The 13,409-nt window shown below is 49.8% G+C and overlaps 1 protein-coding gene across 1 annotated transcript in view; it reads left to right on the forward strand.

Annotated features, from left to right (window-relative positions):
- The window catches only part of EHD4 (EH domain containing 4), a 79,356-nt gene extending 68,473 nt beyond the window's left edge, over positions 1 to 10,883 (forward strand). Inside the window, exon 6 of the mRNA XM_037834235.1 lies at positions 6,796 to 10,883. Within this exon, the coding sequence (XP_037690163.1) occupies positions 6,796 to 7,332 (537 nt within the window). The 3' untranslated portion in view covers positions 7,333 to 10,883. The remainder of the gene's footprint in view (positions 1 to 6,795) is intronic.
- The last annotated feature ends 2,526 nt before the right edge of the window (positions 10,884 to 13,409 follow it).

Below are 13,409 nucleotides of genomic sequence, written 5' to 3' on the forward strand. Positions count from 1 at the left end.
AGTGGGTCCCTGCCCTGGGGGTTTCCCGGCCTGGATTGTTCACAATAACAGTGGGAAATCTGAATGTGTATGTAAAATCACCTGGATTTCAAATTTGGCTAAAATTTTTTAATGAAAAAATAAATACTCCCTCACCCAAACAAAGCACACCTGCACCCTGGCTGTGGCCTGGAGCCCCCGGTTGCCATCTTCTGCCCTGAGCCACGGAGACGGCAGCACTAATACAGGAGTGCAGTTTAAAAACTAAGGGCACGTGCAGCTGGCGGGTTGGGGCGGTGCATTCCCTGCCTGCCTTGGTGGGGGGAGGGAAGGCTTTGATCCTGAGTTAATCTTAGATCTTATATAAAGCATCTATAAAATAGCGAGTCACACTTACTCTTTGATGACAGTTCCTTATGCCTGGGTTCAGGGTGTGTGCTCTGGGACATGTGGTCTCGTCAGGTATCATTAGCTAGCTCAAAAATAAATACAGGAAAAAAAAAGCTAAAAAAAAAAGAAAAAATTAATAATAAATACAGGAAAGTCTTTTCTCTTCCAGAAATGAAATAGGCATCCCTGCACTCGGAATGAATTTTTTTTCCTCCTTGGTCATGGGGATGGCTAATCTGAGGGCTCCTGTGCCCTTGTCAGGCAGCCTCCCTGCAGCAAGCTCCCCCTTTCACACCCTTCGGGAATGCCCTGCTCCCCATGGCCAAACAAGGACAACTGTTTCCTTGCATCCTTCTGATGTTTGTGAAGGAAAATGGGTGTCTTGACTTAAATGCAAGTTATATAGAAATGCATATTGTATGCTGTGGCCTAACGGGCGCTCTTTGTGCTGATTAACCTAATCAAATTATTGCAATGACCCCCACACAAGCAGATACTGTCCCCAAGGCCCTGAGCCCGTAAGGGGGCTGTTGCAAGCCTCCCCTACAGAGCCTCCCCTGCTGATCCCCAATTGAACCCCAATAATGTGGGGAGCAGAGTCTCTGGGGCCAAAGCTGCTCAAAAAGAGTTGATCTAGGCCTAGTCAGTCAGAAAACAACAGCCTCTCTGAGCCGGGTCAGAGGGGCAGCCCCCTGGGGTAAGAGAAGGAAACCATGGTGCCCCCGCATCTCAGGTCTCAGGAGTGGCCAAGGCCCGTTTAACTGGAGGATACAGGAAGGGGCTGAACCTCTGCTGAGAGCCTCCCGGGGGTCAGGCCCATGCAGGGATCTGAGCACCCCCAACGGACACCTGCACACCCTTGGTCTGGGGGTGCGGAGTCCCACCTGACAGGCGGCCCTTTCATTTGTTTCATTTATTCATTCACTCAAGAAATATTGATTAAGCCTACTATGACCAGGCACTGATCAAGACCCGTGGAATAAATCAATGAACAAAATGGGCAAAAATAATTTCCCTGCTCTTGAGGAGCTTATGTGCCGCTTACAGTCTTTGCCACTGTGACTTGCGAGCAGTGAAGCTTTCGGAAGCAAAGCTGGTGTTGGGACACATGCTCCTTGTTACAGCTTGAGCAGTGTGCAGTGTGCAATTAATTGACTCCAGGTGCTGCTGTTTACTGTCCTGTATGCTGCCCTCTCCTCAGCATCTGGGACATAGCAGGTGCTTAACTGATGTGTTGAATGAATGAATAAGTTACTGTATGTTCATATCAGAGCAGGATCTAGGGTGTCCCAGGCCCTGACCTGCCCTAATTTCCGCAGGGCTTATAGACCAGGGGCTTCCAGAGCAAACTCTGGAGGTTGGAAGAGGGTCCCTTCTGTCCAGAATTGATCTTGGGAGGCCAGCGTGGCCCTCATCACACCACCCTGGTCCCTTCAGAGAGTCCCAGGGAACGAGGCAGGCCTGGCTCGCTGCCCTCCTGTGCAGCAGGCTAGTTTGCTGTCCCCAGAAAGCTCTGGGTGGGCCGTGGGTCTGAGTTCAGGCGTCTCCCATCCCTGTGTCTGCTGAGTCTGACTCCCTCCGCAGTACAGGTGTTCCACCTCCTGTGACTACCCGGGGCAGTGTAAGGGTCACGAGTGTAGACAGGACTGTATCATGACCTTGGTATACTCCGGGTCATGCAGAGAGCTCACCAGGGCCAGCCTCGCGCCTCCTTCCTCCCTCTTCGCTCATGGACCAAACTAGTTGGTGGTGACTCTTGGGTAAAGCCAGGGAGGAAGACGTAGCGGTGAGCTGAGCATGTGTTTTGAAGGCCCTGGGACCTGGTCCGCCCTGTCCCCTTTAGGGAGAGCATCTGATTTACCACGACAGGCACGCAGCATGAGGAGAACACTAGAAACAGCACCTTTATTGCTGACTCAGTTGTCCTCCTCCTCAAAGGAGAATGTGGACCCTGCAGCTGCTGAGTCAGCATTTCAACATCAGAGGGCAGCAGAGCCATCCGCATCTCCTCGGGAGCCCTGGTTAATTTGAAAACTGCTTCTGGTGACTGTTGAGAGTGAGCGAGCGCAGGTAGACCAGGTGGAGACTGGGCTGGGACCTTTGCCTCTTGGGAGGGAGCAATTCTGGGATACAGGGTGTGTTAGTCTCCCGTCTGCTAAAACATAACATACAATGGGTTGGCTTAACAAAAGGAATTTATTGGCTCATGGGTCCAGAGGCTAGAAGGCTTGCTTCCACCCAGGGTTGGTATCTTCTGGCTGGCTGGAGATCTTTGGTGTTCCTTGGCTTTTCTGTCACATGGCAATGCAGTTGGCAGCATCTCCTTTCTCTTCCAGGTTTCATTTAATTCCAGCTTTGGGCTGCTCCCGTGGCTTTTTCTCTCCATGTCTAATTTCCTTTGCTTATAAGGACTACAGTAACATGGATTAAGGCCCACCCTCATTCAGTTTGGGCACACCCTAACTAATAACATCTTCAAAGGTCCCATTTACATATGGGCTGACACCCACAGGACCAGGGGTTGGGACCTGAACCTACCTTTTGTGGGGGACATGATTCAATCCCCAAAACGAGACACTGTGGTTTTGACGGATAAAATTGTTGATAGGTAAATCTTTAAGTTCCCCAGTGTGCATTCAACCCAATAGAGAGACTTCTGTTTTGGACTCGCCCAGATTGAGGGCAGGGATGGCAAGTGTTTAACTGTGCCCACACTTCCTGGTCAGGCCTGGGGGCAAGGGCAAGGTGAAGTGTAGGCTCCATTTCTTGTGTGCCCCCTGGGGCGGGAATGACTGCTGCTGCCTCCTGTCCACCTCTGCAAATACATGGCCACTTCCCCTTGCCAGTTTTCCAGAAGTTTGCTTTCAGACTCCACAACTCCTGCAGGCTGGTGGAAAGTTTGGGTGGGCATCGCTGTCATTTGTCCACTTGGCCAAGCAGGGGCTCTGTGTGTGTGCTTAGAGCTTAAGTTCATCCGTGAAAGAGCAGGGAAGGTATTCACGCATCCGGGGAAACCCAGACTTGTTTACCATGGAAGCACTGGGATTTTTGTGTAGGATCCCTGCTCCTCCTCCTCGCTTGGCTTTCTCTTTTCAGTCTACTTGGCCTACCGAGACATTGGCAGGAGAGCCCAAAGTGCTGGCAGCATTGTTTGATGCTGATGGTGGGAGTGACTAACAGATCGGTGTGGATGGAGGGCACAGAAACTGGAATGCGTTTTCAAAACCAGCTCTGCCCCACCTTGCAGCTCAAAGCTCAGCCCAGCGGTCGCAGCCTAGCGCAGCGGAGTATGACAGCCTCAGAAATAGCTCTTTGAGAAGAGTTTTGGAGGCCCTTCTCTAGATATCTGTCAGACTGTTTGCTTTCAGCTTCATCCCTTTTACCATCTAAAGCTCATGGCTCCACTTCCAAACAACAGCATAGAATTTTTGCCCTGCTGGTATACCCTAGAGCCCACAGTTTTGATTCTCCATTGGAAACAGCCTAAATTTCCAACTGCAGGGGACAGAGTAAATGAAGAAAGGCCCAATTAAACAGTTTAATATTATGCAATTATTAAGAATAAGGTTGTATAAAAATTAATATCATGAAAAGAGATGATATTTTTTAGAAACCCAAGGAGCTAAAGAGTATCGTCTTATTTAAGTTAAAGTGTGTGTGTGTGTGTTGTGTGCATGTGTGTGTGTGTGTTTATAAAAAAGGACAGAAACGTATACCCAAAAATGTTAGCAGAGGTTATTTCTGGTTGATGGGATTATAAATGATAAAAATTTTTCTTTTTCCTTACCTACTTTTTCTTGATTTTATACAACAAAAGTATGATACTTATGAAAAGCAAGTTTTATTTGTTCCTAACTGCCTGTCACATTACTTCTGTCCCAAACAGTCAGGTCTGAGGGATGCATTAAGCCCCTTTTCCTCAGGAGGCTCCTGCCTCATCTCTGCATCAGGCAACAGCTCCAAAAAGTTGCACACCTGGATGGCCCCTCTCCAGCTTCTCTGGAATTGCCCATACAAAAATACCCTATAGAGAGTCCATCTTAAAACTGCCGTACCTGGAATATCTCTGCACATATTCGGTGAATCTGCTGTTGAAGACAGTGCTCGTTAGTCTTTGAGGCCCCTCACATAACGCCCTGGAACTCTCACAGTGCAGGGCCAGGGAGAGTTGCTTCTCGGGGTGACTGCGTGCCCCTCTTCCCTCAGACGGGGAGGCCATGTAACCCCAGGCAGCCTGGCCTGGGAGCCCGGGAAGCTCAGAGCTCATCCGTGCTCCCAGGCAGCAGCTTTCCCCAGCCTTAGTCATCTGATGTAATATTTCCTTCCTCTCCTTTTTTTTTTTTTTCTTTTCCTATGGACTGTTTATGTATAAGAGCATGGGGCTCCCAAAACCAATTGGAGTTTGTGCAGGCTGAGTGGGCAGCCTTTTGATCTAGCCAGACATTTCACAAATACTTTCTCCCTGTTGAGAGCCATATCTCACATAAATACATATAGAGACTCTCCAAATTATCCATACACATGGAACAGAGAATGCAGAACTGCAACGAACATAAAACGCATTTCCATGTGGCTTTGGAATGCATGATGTATGCATCAGCTTGAGTCCAAGGAGCAGGGAGGAAGCATCCAGAAATGCACACACCAGGGCTCTGTAAATAATTGCACCCCCACGGGAGTATTTGGTGGAAGCTTGAGATATAGGTGGGTGAAAATATGGAGCCCATTAATTTGCATGCCCGTGGTGTACACAATTCAAACAGACTTGCTTATCCTTTGAGGACAAATGTTGAGGAAGGATGAAGACTCCATTTGGTTTAAAGGAACAAGCCATTAGCTCTCTGGCCGACCAGAAAGCGGGAGCTGAGAGCCAGCACGGTGGTAGGCCATGGGCATCAGAGACAACACACAGGATGTTTCCAGAAGAGTCAGCTGGCCCCTAATTAATAAATTTGCTTACTGGTCCTCACCACTAACCTTCCTCTCCCTTTTAATTACTTGGCTTTTCCCTTTCTAATGACTTTCTCATATTTCATGTTATCCTTTGCTCACCGAAAGCTAAGTCAAGTCCTTATTGAAAGTAACCAGGAACTGAAAAACTGCGGTATCCTTCCTCTATTACAACCTAGGCTAATTGAGGGTGGGGACTATGGCTTTTTACGTTTGTATCTCCAGTTCCCAGACCAAGGCCTGGCGCACAGCAGATGGCCAATAAATGTTGGATGGAAGGATGGGTAGGTAGGTGGAAGGGAGGGAGAGAGGAAGGAAGGAAGGAATATTGGATGGATGGATGGATGGATGGATGAGTAAATGAATCAACAAATCAACCAAAGTAGGAAGAATTGTTTCTACAGGCACTCTGACATCTCGCAGTTGATCCCACCCTGTCTGGGCAGTTGCTGTGTCTCTCAGGCCCCTCTCTGGAGCCCATGCCCCTGCTCTATCTGCTAGCGGGCCGGTTCTCCTGGGAGGTGGAGCTGAAGCCCTGTCCCTACCTGCCTACTGATAATTCTCAACCTCATTGGCTGAATTTATACACTCACCATCCCCTTCCCTACTCCCCTACTCCTTGCCACTTTTAACTGTCATTTTTTTGGTCCATCTTTGAAATAACAACTGATGTGATACTGATAATCACTGTCTAGCTCCAAGGTTCCAGTGACCCTGCCTAAATACCTTCCTGGTGTAGTTTCAGTGCTCCAGACCAGGCCAGGCCTTTGTGGGCTGTTCCTGCAGGATTCCTACCTGAGTAGCCACCTGGGCTCATTCTTAATAGGTAATTGGCAAAACATCTTGATAATTCTTGGTAATTTGTTGTTAGAGCCAGTGAGAAGGTGCCCCAAGCTATATTTTTTAACTGATCCAAAAACAAAGTCGGTGAATACGTGTTTTACCAAATACAGTTCCTCTGTCACAGCTTCATATTATAGCACAAAGAACCCCTGTCGAGAGTAAGGAGACCTGGGGTCTTAGTCTTGGTTCTGACGGGGCTCCCTGTGTGGCTTTCTGCAAAGCGAGGTTATTAATACCTGCTCTTTTTTACTCCCCAAAGTTGGTGGCAATCAACTGAAGTAAGAGGTAAAAGCACCTTAAAAGATAAAATACTACTTCTCTGGAGCACTAAGGATAAGGCAGGGTGAAGGAAGGAGGGTTGTCTCAAAGTCCTAGAGGATTGCTAACACTCATGTGGCCTCCAGCGGAGATTAGCAACTGTAGAAAGAGTCATGCTGCATCCCATGCAACTTCTTCCTGGTTCCAAAACCACTCCTAAACCTGGTGACTTCCAATGTGGAGACTCCACCAAAGAAAAAGTTTTGGAACAGCCCAGGGTATGTGGTGTCTGCTTTGAGAGTGAACTCCTTCCTCCAGCTTCCCCCCTCCCAGAAGAGAGAGTGGTAACCAAATCTGTGATTTACCCTTTTGCAGGAGCAGCTTGAGAACTACGACTTCACCAAGTTCCACTCACTGAAGCCCAAGCTGATCGAGGCCGTGGACAACATGCTGAGCAACAAGATCTCGTCCCTGATGAACCTCGTCAGCCAGGAGGAGATGAGCATGCCCACGCAGCTCGTGCAGGGTGGCGCCTTCGATGGCACCACCGAGGGCCCCTTCAACCAGGGCTACGGGGAGGGCGCCGGGGAGGGCGCCGACGAGGAGGAGTGGGTCGTGGCCAAAGACAAGCCCATCTACGACGAGCTCTTCTACACCCTGTCTCCCATCAACGGCAAGATATCAGGCGTCAACGCCAAGAAGGAGATGGTGACCTCCAAGCTGCCCAACAGCGTCCTGGGTAAGATCTGGAAGCTGGCCGACTGCGACTGCGACGGCATGCTGGACGAGGAGGAGTTCGCACTAGCCAAGCACCTCATCAAGATCAAGCTCGATGGCTACGAGCTGCCCAACAGCCTGCCCTCCCACCTCGTGCCCCCCTCTCACAGGAAGTCCCTGCCAAAGGACGACTGAGGTGTGGGCCGTGAGATGAGGTGGGATTCGGGGGGACCGGACCTGAGGCCCGCTCTGCCACTAACTCGCCGAGTGACTTTGGGCAAGGCACTGCCCTCTCCGTGCCTCAGTTTCCCCATCTGCAGAATGGGGAGGTCAGACTCCAGACACTAGATGGTCTCTAAGGTCCTTTCACCTCTAAAATTCCCTAAGTTTCTATTAAAATATTGGAGGGGGGGAAGGTAAAGAAAGTGAAGGATTTAAAAGAGAAGGAAATTGTCCAAAGAATACTCAGAAGCCCGGAAAAGCATAGGTGAGGAGGGGGGCTTTACAGAACCCCCGGAACCACGGGAAGTGAGCTGGGGGTGGGGAAGGGGGACTCTCGGGAGCAGCTGAGGCCTGGGCTTCATGCAGGCTGTTTATTATCATGAACAACTTCTGTCTGTCCCTCAGAGGACACCAGGAGGGAGAAAAGAGGATGTTTATTTTGTTTCTTCCATAAAAAGAGTGGAAATATAGAGTGGAGAGAGCTTCTGCTGTCTCCAAACTGTCTACCAGAGAAGACGGCCGCCCCGAGGTTTGCAAGAAGGATAAGTCTGCGTCTGTGCATCTGTGCATCTGTGCATCTGTGCGTGCCCCGCCCCTCCTCCGGGCTCCGGCAGGACCGTCTGTCAGGCCAGCAGAAGCTCTCGAGTCCCAGCGCCCTGCTGCCCAGTCTGCCCGGGCCTCCCTCCCGGGGCCTTCCCAGGAAAGCTGTAATTTGGTTGGAAACTGGGAATTCACAAACTTCATTAACCCCTGGCGAGATTTCTAGTATGCCTTTCCAGTCATGTTGAACTATGAAGATTAGCTTTTCTTACTAGTCTGTCCAGTAATGTGCAGCCAAGTCTGTTTATCACAATTAAACTACTGTAAAGAAAACAAGCGGTTCTCCTCAGCCCTCTTAGTGTGTCCTCAGCTGTTAAATGCCCAAGGCCCCTGGGTTGAAGGTAGAATTTAAATTCAGCAAAAACATCTCATGGTGTGTGCAGTGCCCTAGATCCGTGGACACAGAAGTGAGGGCAGAAGAGATCCGTCTACTACAGTTAGACGCTATTTTTGTAGAAAACGGGCATTTTTATTATGTCCACTTTTGTGGGGTTTTGTGTTATTTTTTTTTTCCTTACTAGATAAAAAGCTTTATACAGAACAGGTTGGAATTTTTCACATAAAACCTTTTCTTCCAAAGGCTGTGTGATTTGTATCACAAATGGCCATCCCTGGGCAGGATTCAAGCCCTTGTCTTTACTTTGGCTCCTGAGTATTCTTTCCCCAAAACCTCTCTGGTTCATTCATTCAGATTCCTGTGTCGGGTGGAGGAGCTCAGTTCTCACCACCACCGCCGGCATCCCTGCGGTGGGTGCACCAGCCCGGGGGTACCTGCTTTTCATCATGACTTAATGCAAGAAGAAAGAGGCAGAAACTAGTGATGGGCTGCGTGGCGTGGGGTCCTGCCGGCACAGGAAACAAGGGAAAGCAGAACTCCCACGTGACCCTCCCAAAAATCATATACTTTTTTCTGTCACTCTGGCAACATCAGGGTTAGAACTTTTTATTTAAGAGAAAATATTTATTTGGAGGTAGCATTTATCCGGACCCCAACCCTCACACTCTCTAACTCAGTATCTAAATAATTTAGAGTTTTAAGAGAATTAAATACATACTATGATTTTTTTATCTCAATGAATACTTTTAAGTTAATTAGACACATAGAAAAGAAACCTTTATAATTCCAGTACTGTCATAGGAGCAGATAGTTGTGTGCATTCTGAGGACTCCCCAACTGTGTCAGTCCTGTAGAGACCACAAAAGCAAAATTGAGAGAGAAGGAAAAAGGGAGTTCATTTGTCCAGAAGTTTAGAGACGCCAAGGTTCACTGACTTTCCACTTAGAATAATTTTGCTCCTTCAACTCTGCTCAATTGTCATACAGAAACATAAATGTATACACATGTCTATGTCATGAGTGCATGGTTTTTAAAACTTGTCATTGTATATATATATGTAGATATGATCACATTTTGTCTATGTAGAGATGTGTAGAAAAACTTTTTGAGGCGGTCAGCAGGCTAAGGTTGCTGGTTTCTTTGTGGAATGAAACTTCTCGGGGCACTGTGAGCTCCCCAATTCCTCACCCTGAGCTGAGAACATCAGGTGGGAGAGACATCAGGCAGCTGAGTCCTTTCCCCTCTGGGACCTGGTGGTGTTCTTGAAACAAAAAATGGAAACCATGTGTCTGTTTTTCTTAACATCTCCTCACACTATTAAGTCATTGGTCACAAAAAGTTGATGGAAAGGAAAACACTGGAAAACTTTAGGGATATTTCCTTGAGTCTGTGTCAAAATGCCTGCTCTCCCACCCCCTCCTCGCAGCAGGGCTGGGGGGCAGCAGCCCTCTGGGATCTGCTCACCCTGATTGTATGCCCCTTTCCACAGACCACCCCAGTTCTCAAAGAATGTTCACATCGGGTGGGAGGGTGGAAGTAAGCAAACTCTAGAACTATAAAACCATCCTGGTGCACCCCGTGATTCCACAGAAGACATCTAAGAATCTTGAAGCCCTGTTTTCTGCCTGGTATCACATGACACTAATCTGCAGTGTTGAGTTTAGAGGAGAAAGTGACAACTTCAGCCTGCTCCTCCCAAAGTCAACTTCCGAGCTGTAAGCCTGCCAACGAGGCCCTTCTAAACCAGCTTTCTGGAGGGACATTGCACTGTTTAGACTCTCCTAAGCTCTGTGCCTCATGCCCCAGCCCAGGATCATATATCAATGCTTTTGTCTCAAAACTAAACTCACTGCACACTTGGCCCAGGGAGTGGGGTGGAGCACCCCTCTTCCCTGGGTGGGGCTTTCACATCTCCAGGGCTGGACTTGGTTCTCTTTTTGACGCTGGTCATTTTGCAGCAATAGCATCTTTGGATCGGGGGCTGTGGTTCCATCCACAGGACCGTGGGCCTTGAGGAGCTGAGTTCTGATTATCCATCGGGGGACTGGATATCCAGAGAGGTCAGAGAGCATTTGAAGAGAAGCCAAATGTCCCCTGCGCTTCACCAATACCCAAGAGGCCTCTTCAGAGCCCTGGCCCACTGCCCCTGACCACAGCCCTGCCCCTGGATCTGCGGGGCCTCCTACAGGAGCCGCCCCTTTGCTGCACCGGGAGGGTCTGGATGAATCCACCCCAAAGGGCAGGGTGTAGCCACGTGAGTCAGCCTGCATGGGTCCTGCCAGGTCCTTTCTTTCCATATTGCACAGTTAACACTTTTTCACTATGCCCAGCAGGAATCTGAAGATAAGTAAAGCATTTCACTGTTTATTTCCTCCACGGAAGAACAACATTCTTAGAACAGATAATCCCTGAGTTTACTCAGGTAAATGCAGGCCTGACCGACAGTCTCTAAGGTTACATGTCAGTTAACCCATGCAGTTAATACACTATGCTTCTATTATTTTTTTTTAATATATAATCTTGTTTAGAAATGTCAAACAAACAAAAAAGACAGAGTCTACTGATCAATAAACCTCTGAAAAACAAACTGTTTCTCCCACCGGCTTCTGGTTTTCCAGTGAATGTGTGCCAGCTGTCTCAGAAGTAAAACCTGGAATCCATCCAGAAATAAGGTAGTAGAGTTAGGGAGGACTGTGCCTCTTCTCCATGCCCTCTCTGTGACCCCCGACTCTTCCTGTGTTCTTGGGGGCTGGAGGACTCCCCAATTGGGGCTTCTTCAGAAGGAAAGCAGTTCCACCCAGGAAAAGGGGTTGGGAGCACGGACCGCAGAAGCCATGTGCAGGAACAGGCCCCAAAGGAAGGCTAAGCCCAAACAGTGGCTGCAAGTCAAGGCTGGAGGGATGCCGGGTGGAAGCTTTGAGGCGGGGACAGGGAGCTGGTGTCCATCACGGACTGGGTCAGCCCTGCCTCCTCCATCACTGAGCACTCAAAGGAGATGCAAGGCTGCCATTCAGGGTCAGATGTCTTTTCTCCAGCGAGTAGGCAGGACCATGCGCTTTAGGAAGCCAGTATGTGTGCCGGAGCCAGCCACACCTCCCAGGCATGGCTGCCCATAGTAGGCATCTGGCACCTCTATTTACTATCTTCCCTTTTAGTGATCCAGACCTGGGGTTTCCTTTGCAGAGCACTCCCCCCACCCTTAGTCTGAGGTTTGGATGAGATAGACCCCACCCCCTGTTTCTAGGATGGGTTCTGATTGGCTCAAGCCAAGTTGAGTATTTCACCCCCCTCGCCATAGAAACTGGTTTAGGAGTGGACTTGGGGCCCAATTCAAGCCTATCAGGACCAGGTCCCCCAGATTTAGGTTGCAACTCTTGGGAGAAATCTCTCTTCTCCAAACAGTGCAGTGTGAAGAAGTGAGTCTATTGGTGCAAAAAAGTGTAAATGCCATTGAGAGGAGCGGGGGGCATGGGAGGGAAAAGGCTGGCAGCATGAAGATGAAGGAGGCATTGAGAAAAGCAAGAGAATCCAGGCCCGTGGGGTCATCATTTGAGCTGCTGGGTCAAACCTCACCTAAAGTCCTACTAGTACAGTTATGTGGGCCAATACTGCCCCTTTACATCGCTTAAGCCAGTTTGAGTTGAGATGTCCATTTCTTGCAACAGAAATAATCTAAAATTATGTACTGACCAATAGGGAGTCTCATTTCACCAGGGGCTGCGGTCAGCCATGGCCAGAGAGGAGTGAGCCCTTGCAGCCTATGCAGTGGCATTAGCTGCAGTTGAGCTAGGAAGACAAGCAGGGCCCTGGCCCCACTCAGCAAATCCAAAGACCACAACCACAGTTGGGATCTATGTGCAAAGTGTCCTGCAGGTCTGAGTGCTCTATCTTGTCCTCCAGTGCTCACAGCATCACACAAGATACCCTGGGCCAGAGGTCACAGGAGGAGGAGAAACAAGATGCATCACCCCAAGGATAAGGCAGGGGGTGGGAGTAGGGGGAAGCTTCCTAGAAGAAGTAGGATTTTGTCTGGGGCTGATAGGATAGATGGACTGTGGTTGGTGGGACAAGGAAAGGACATGCTGAGCCAAGAGAGTAGCTGAAGCCCAGGCACGATGCAAGAAAGCTTTGTTCTTTCTGTGAAATGGAGAATATACTGTGGGGAGCATCCTGGGGTAAGTAGGGGGAGATGAGCCTGGTTGGGTAACTGGAGGGCTTTGAACAAGGGTCTGAGGAGTCTGGACTTTCTTCAGCAGGCAATGAGGAGTCTTCAGGGGTATGAGCAGAGCTGTGCTTTTAGAAGATGAGTTGCATGGCCATGCGTAGGCCACAGTGAAGGCAGGATGGCCAGTTAGGGGAAGGGCAATGAGGTCCTGCAGGGGCCATAGAGGTAGAAGGGCTGGGAGAGAGGACCGCTGAGCCACTGGAAGCCCCACGGCAGCCTTGGGTGGCTGTTAATGAGGAAGGAGTTAGGGCTCATCCAGAGCACCCAGAAGCCAGCCAGTGGCAGGAGGGATCCTGCAGGGAAAGAAAAGGGGAGGAAGCTCCCCTCACACGCAGGGTGCTGTCTCCTCACCCTAAGAGCACCACACCTCTCAGCATCCTGCTCACTCTCAACCACGGGCCCAGGGGCTGCAGGTGTCATTTGGCTCCGGCCCAGCTCACGGGGCAGGCTGCAGCAGCCGCTCTTCTCACTGGCCTGGGCTGTCAGTGGCGTGCCCCTGAGGAGTGTCCCCAGCATCTCCTCTTCCAGTGTCCGGGGCTGCTGGGTAGATGCGCCCACAGACACACCCCAAACCCGGAACCGTGACTCCGAGTTTAGTCAGAAAGGTCTGTGAAACCACCAGAATTAGAACACGCTTTCCCTCTGGCATGCAAGGCTGTGCAGGGAGGGAGGGAGAGGAGCCCCCTACTTCCTCTGCACCCCCTACCTCCCTGCCCCAGTCCACAGCCAGCTCCAGGAGGGGTACAAGTGCTGGGTGCCTCACTGTGAGCCCCAAAGTGTTAATGCTGTGTCCCTGGTTTTGGAGGAGACTGTTATCTCCACAGTCTTTGCAGCTCTGGGTGACCCCTTCCCAGAGGGAGCCCCCTTCAGCCCCAGGCTAGATGGGCC

This window comes from Choloepus didactylus, chromosome 4 (genome assembly GCF_015220235.1).
Source record: "Choloepus didactylus isolate mChoDid1 chromosome 4, mChoDid1.pri, whole genome shotgun sequence".
In the NCBI taxonomy this organism is placed as follows: Eukaryota; Metazoa; Chordata; class Mammalia; order Pilosa; family Megalonychidae; genus Choloepus; species Choloepus didactylus.